Raw genomic sequence first — 7,166 nt, 5'->3', positions numbered from 1 at the left:
CTTCATTACTGAGGTCTGTTATTAGTACCTCCATATGTCTCACATATTAGTAACCTTAATATGGGGCACACAGGGGTTAATATGAGGGACATGATGGGGTTTATTCCTATTAATGTGAGGCACATGGAGTTACTAAGACTAAACTAATAACCCCAAATGCCTGACATTAATGAGAATAGGAAATAAAGGAAGGGAGCTGTGTGTTTCTTACTTTCAGTTTGCTAGCAGCTTCGGCAGGAGCTATCACTATAGCAGGCACAGACCTGAGCGATTAAGCTCCACTCCCTGGGTTTCCTGCACCCCTCCCAAAGGGGAGTGTCCTTATACCTCAGCTCTAGCAGAGCACTGAAGAGACTCGGACTTCATTTAACTCTTGCAGGTCCTGTGCTGCTGGCGTGCCAGTGAAATATGGCAGGAGTGCCACTCTTGGCACGTGTGCCAGGGGTTGCTGACCTCTGCTGTAGGGGGTAATATGTATTTTGTGGCTTGCTATGGTCCAAAGTGTGTGAGATTGCAGAGATAGTGATGTGAGTTTGGGTTTTGTGGGGGTCCTGGGAAAAACATATGTGCGCTATTGTGACGAAAAGTAGCCTATTGCGCAATCGAGTGTAGGGACTATGTTTGTGGAAAATTTCAGCCAAATCGGTGGAGCGGTTTTTGCGTGATTGACCGCCAAACATCCGAACATCCAAAGTCACAAACCCACAAACATTTCACATTTATAATATTAATAGGATATTCTTGTACATAGGAGTAGTATTATAGTAGTTATATTCTTGTACATAGGAGGTAGTATTATAGTAGTTATATTCTTGTACATAGGAGGTAGTATTATAGTAGTTATATTCTTGTACATAGGAGTAGTATTATAGTAGTTATATTCTTGTACATAGGAGGTAGTATTATAGTAGTTATATTCTTGTACATAGGAGGTAGTATTATAGTAGTTATATTCTTGTACATAGGAGGTAGTATTATAGTAGTTATATTCTTGTACATAGGAGGTAGTATTATAGTAGTTATATTCTTGTACATAGGAGTAGTATTATAGAAGTTATATTCTTGTACATAGGAGGTAGTATTATAGTAGTTATATTCTTGTACATAGGAGGTAGTATTATAGTAGTTATATTCTTGTACATAGGAGCAATATTATAGTAGTTATATTCTTGTACATAGGAGCAGTATTATAGTACTTATATTCTTGTACATAGGAGTAGTATTATAGTAGTTATAGTCTTGTACATAGTAGTATTATAGTAGTTATATTCTTGTACATAGGAGCAGTATTATAGTAGTTATATTCTTGTACATAGGAGCAGTATTATAGTAGTTATATTCTTGTACATAGGAGTAGTATTATAGTAGTTATATTCTTGTACATAGGAGTAGTATTATAGTAGTTATATTCTTGTACATAGGAACAGTATTATAGTAGTTATATTCTTGTACATAGGGGGTAGTATTATAGTAGTTATATTCCTGTACATAGGAGCAGTATTATAGTAGTTATATTCTTGTATATAGGAGTAGTATTATAGTAGTTATATTCTTGTACATAGGAGTAGTATTATAGTAGTTATATTCTTGTACATAGGAGGTAGTATTATAGTAGTTATATTCTTGTACATAGGAGGTAGTATTATAGTAGTTATATTCTTGTACATAGGGGGTAGTATTATAGTAGTCATATTCTTGTACATAGGAGCAGTATTATAGTAGTTATATTCTTGTACATAGGAGGTAGTATTATAGTAGTTATATTCTTGTACATAGGAGCAGTATTATAGTAGTTATATTCTTGTACATAGGAGGTAGTATTATAGTAGTTATATTCTTGTACATAGGAGTAGTATTATAGTAGTTATATTCTTGTACATAGGAGCAGTATTATAGTAGTTATATTCTTGTACATAGGAGTAGTATTATAGTAGTTATATTCTTGTACATAGGAGTAGTATTATAGTAGATATATTCTTGTACATAGGAGTAGTATTATAGTAGTTATATTCTTGTACATAGGAGTAGTATTATAGTAGTTATATTCTTGTACATAGGAGGTAGTATTATAGTAGTTATATTCTTGTACATAGGAGCAGTATTATAGTAGTTATATTCTTGTACATAGGAGGTAGTATTATAGTAGTTATATTCTTGTACATAGGAGTAGTATAATAGTAGTTATATTCTTGTACATAGGAGTAGTATTATAGTAGTTATATTCTTGTACATAGGAGCAGTATTATAGTAGTTATATTCTTGTACATAGGAGCAGTATTATAGTAGTTATATTCTTGTACATAGGAGGTAGTATTATAGTAGTTATATTCTTGTACATAGGGGGTATTATATTAAGAGTCAGGGGGTCTGATAATAGTCAGAGATAGATAGATAGATAGATAGATAGATAGATAGATAGATAGATAGATAGATAGGAGATACTGTAGATAGATAGATAGATAGATAGATAGATAGATAGATAGATAGATAGGAGATAGATAGATAGATAGATAGATAGATAGATAGATAGATAGATAGATAGATAGGAGATAGATAGATAGATAGATAGATAGATAGATAGATAGGAGATAGATAGGAGATACTGTAGATAGATAGATAGATAGATAGATAGATAGATATGAGATAGATAGATAGATATGAGATAGATAGATAGATAGATAGATAGATAGATAGATAGATAGATAGATAGATAGGAGATAGATAGGAGATACTGTAGATAGATAGATAGATAGATAGATAGATAGATAGATAGATAGGAGATAGATAGATAGATAGATAGATAGATAGATAGATAGATAGGAGATAGATAGGAGATACTGTAGATAGATAGATAGATAGATATGAGATAGATAGATAGATAGATAGATAGATAGATAGATAGATAGATAGATAGGAGATAGATAGATAGGAGATACTGGAGATACTGTAGATAGATAGATAGGAGATAGATAGATAAATAGATAGATGATGATAGATAGATAGATAGATAGATAGATAGATAGATAGATGATGATAGATAGATAGATAGATAGATAGATAGATAGATAGATAGATGATGATAGATAGATAGATAGATAGATAGATAGATAGATAGATAGATAGATAGGAGATAGATAGATGATGATAGATAGATAGATAGATAGATAGATAGATAGATAGATAGGAAATAGATAGATAGATAGATAGATAGATATATCAGTGTTGTAAAACCACACACACCCCAGAAGATATCATCTAAGGCATAATTTAAATAACTCTGTGGCCCTAAGATATGGGGGCCCTGTCACATTGTACATGCAGGTTGTTATAAAGGCGTCACTATGGACAAAGGATGGGGCCTGCTGAAATCCCACATGCCTGATCCTTCTTCCATCATCAGAGCTCTATAGACTAGATAGCCACTCTGTCCTCCTGATGGTTACCCCTAATGTGAGGATCTTGGCTGCTGCCTGTTCCTCCGAGGTCCTCCATGGCCCAGGTAATACAGCCTAGATGAAGTATGTGGTCATCTCTGACAACTTCAGATTTATCATGGGCGACCACCCCACTAGGTCACATCTCCTGTGAATTCTCAGATGACTTCAGACACGGAGGTCTTTTTGATATTATTTTTATTAACACACATTTACACACTAAATTGGTAATAGCTACAGTTTCTTTCCTTTATCAGATAAAGAAAATAAATTAAAAAAATTAGGGGGCAGATAAAAGAAGGCCGAAAAAAGAGAGAATGTTTTTCCTTGTACGCCCATTCCGTCCAAGGTCGGGAGTTGTGGTGGCTGATAAAAGTCTATGGAGAAAGCAGCCAGGTGTGGGGCCAGGCGTGCGCGTCACCATCACTGTTTATGATGGGCACAAGATGTCCGCACGTTCATCAGACCTTACAGTTCTGCACCCGGACCCCATCACGCTCGCACTCGGTCATCCTCACTCAGTCTATCGTAGGTTGGTTCCTCCAATAATATGATGCAGTGAAAGTCTCGTGTGGCCTCGGTGGCCTTGCCTTTAATCATTGGATGTGACATCAATGTCTTCTCCGTTGGGTTGCTTGGTGGCCAATCTCCATCTGTTGATGTGGTGGGAGCCCTTCTTCTTCTGGTCGGAGTCTGGCCCTTCCTCCTCCAGCTTCTGTCTCTTGTATTTGGTTCTCCTGTTCTGGAACCAGACCTTCACCTATGGAGGAAGAAAAGATCATGATTAGGAGATGGGAAAAAACTAAAAATTTCAAAATTAAAATAAAAAATTTCAACAATTTTACACCACTCATTTTACTTCCACTATTTTGGGACTGTTGGAGGAGGCCATCATGAGTGGAAAGTACCGGCCCAGTTTTCCTCATCTTCATCTTTCAAGGAAAGGTTGTCACAGCCCCGCCCCCTTCTTAGTATCAATAAGGTCCTGATATACTCAAAAGTGACCTTGCAATCCCAAGGTACCTTGTAAGGATTCAGGAATGTTTTTGTGACTTGAGATGAGAAGTCATTATTAACCCTTTTTACAAAAACATGGCTTGTCCCACTGAGCGGGCTCCACCTACTCTAACGCCGGGTGATGGAGGATTTGGCTATTATTTGGGCTGGACTAAGGCGAGAGGGTGGGAGGGCGGATTATTGTATGCGTGAATGGAAAAAAATAACATATATTTCAAACAGAATCTACTGGGTGAGAACTCAGCGTGATGGCAGCTATACACACTGACTAATCCAAGATATTCAGTGTGAGCAGCAAACTCTCATTTGGCCACAATCCATGGGAATGTGAAAATCAAACTGCATATTTAATACTCCAATTTTAACATGCAAGAGTGCATGATCATCATCAGTCAGACTTCTAGGGACGAGACGCGCCAAGACCGCCGAGGCAACAAGTCATGTTACACCATGGTGGTCTATAGAGAGAGAAGACTCACCGAAACTCCACCTACAAGTCACATTACACCATGGTGGTCTATAGAGAGAAGACTCACCGAAACTCCACCTACAAGTCACATTACATCATGGTGGTCTATAGAGAGAGAAGACTCACCGAAACTCCACCTACAAGTCACATTACATCATGGTGGTCTATAGAGAGAGAAGACTCACTGAAACTCCGCCTACAAGTCATGTTACTTCATGGTGGTCTATAGAGAGAGAAGACTCACCGAAACTCCGCCTACAAGTCACATTACACCATGGTGGTCTATAGAGAGAGAAGATTCACCGAAACTCCACCTACAAGTCACATTACACCATGGTGGTCTATAGAGAGAGAGGAGTCACCGAAACTCCACCTACAAGTCACATTACACCATGGTGGACTATAGAGAGAGAGGAGTCACCAAAACTCCGCCTACAAGTCATATTACTAGAGATGAGCGAACAGTGTTGGACCGAGTACATCGATCGGATATCAGGCTGTTCGAGATGTTCGATTCGAGTCGAACACCTGGTGGCAAAGTCACTAAAAATTTGATTCCCCTCCGACTTTCCCTCGCGCTTTTTTTGCACCAATAACTGTGCAGGGGAGGTGGGACAGGAACTACGACAACGGAGGCATCGGAAAAAAATCGGAAAAAGTAATTGGCTGGCTAAATCAGGTGACCTCCAATTTATACGAATAGTGGATTTAATATCCGGGTCATATGAGACTGTGAACTATGTGACTGTGAGACAGGGATAGATGTACTGGCAGGGTTAGCTAGGGATTACCTTTATTTAGGGGGGAATGTCACTCACCCAGTTCTTTGGGGTTCTATCTGGTCGGGATCCCTGTCAGCTTGCGATATGCGGGAGATGACTTTTTCCCATAGGAATGCATTGACCAGCGTTGATTGGCCGAATGCCATACAGAGCAATCAACGGCCAATCAACGCTGGTTCTGCTGGAGGCTCGTCTGTGAGGAGGCGGAGTCTAAGTTCGGACCAGAATGGAGACTGCTGTGGACCAATCTTATACTCCGCCTCCTCCGGTAGAACCAGCGTTGATTGGCCGAATGATGTACTCTGTATGGCATTTGGCCAATCAACACTGGTCAATGCATTCCTATGCTGAGATGTAACAGTGCTGGCCGTGCGCTCAGCTCGACTACTCTGGAGATGCAGCCGGGCTGAGCGCACGGCCAGCACTGCTACACCGGAGGACTGCTGCTGCATCAGAGGACCGCTGAACCCTGCTGCACAGCTCAGCTCTGCTGTTCGTAAAGTGAAACTTTTCCTGATGACAATAACTACATAATACTATAACAGATGATATCACACCCTATAGAAATCATGTATAGATTGTGAATAAATAATTCATCATGTAAAGTTATAAATGATAAAGAAAAAAAACACAAAATACAAACAGGGAATAAAATCCATGAGATGAGACGCAGCATTATATTAGAAAGATCCTAAATTATATAACAGCACTGCGGAATATGATGGCGCTATATTATTAATTACAATCTGCTTATTAAGGTCAAGAAATGTATTAAAGGAGATGTCCCAGTAACCTGTCTGACATCCCCCAGAAACAGCACCACAATCTGGGTTGTGCCCTAACTCCTTTCATTTCAAAAGACCTGAGCTGCAATACCACCCATGGACAGATGTGGCGCTGTTTCTGGAGGAGAGCAGATGTGTTTGACTTACCCTAGGACAACCCCTTAATTAAACTCATTTGGCATTAAAGTCTAACTACCTAATCCCTCTTTTCCCGTTGGGGTAGTGTTCGGAGCCTTCATATACATTGAGGACCTATGATATGGACGCTTTGTCTTGAGGACCTATGACATGGGCGCTTAGTATTGAAGACCTATGACATGAGCGCTTTGTCTTGAGGACCTATGACATGAGCGCTTTGTCTTGAGGACCTATGACATGGGCGCTGAGTACTGAGGACCTATGACATGAGCGCTTTGTCTTGAGGACCTATGACATGGGCGCTGAGTACTGAGGACCTATGACATGGGCACTTTGTCTTGAGGACCTATGAGATGGGCGCTTTGTCTTGAGGACCTATGAGATGGGCGCTTTGTCTTGAGGACCTATGACATGGGCGCTTTGTCTTGAGGACCTATGACATTGGCGCTGAGGACCTATGACATGGGCGCTTTGTCTTGAGGACCTATGACATTGGCGCTGAGTACTGAGGACCTATGACATGGGCGCTTTGTCTTGAGGA

General features: G+C 39.4%; 1 protein-coding gene across 1 annotated transcript in view; it reads right to left on the bottom strand.

The window, feature by feature from the left end:
* Positions 1 to 3,949: 3,949 nt before the first annotated feature.
* Positions 3,950 to 7,166, bottom strand: part of EMX1 (empty spiracles homeobox 1) — a 43,060-nt gene continuing 39,843 nt past the window's right edge. The window contains exon 3 of the mRNA XM_075261843.1: positions 3,950 to 4,194. Coding sequence (XP_075117944.1) covers positions 4,027 to 4,194 — 168 coding nt within the window. The 3' untranslated portion in view covers positions 3,950 to 4,026. The remainder of the gene's footprint in view (positions 4,195 to 7,166) is intronic.

Source organism: Leptodactylus fuscus, chromosome 1 (assembly GCF_031893055.1).
Source record: "Leptodactylus fuscus isolate aLepFus1 chromosome 1, aLepFus1.hap2, whole genome shotgun sequence".
NCBI classification, from domain to species: domain Eukaryota; kingdom Metazoa; phylum Chordata; class Amphibia; order Anura; family Leptodactylidae; genus Leptodactylus; species Leptodactylus fuscus.
Note: the sequence above shows the minus strand (reverse complement) of the source record. Positions and strands in the feature narration are given on the sequence as shown.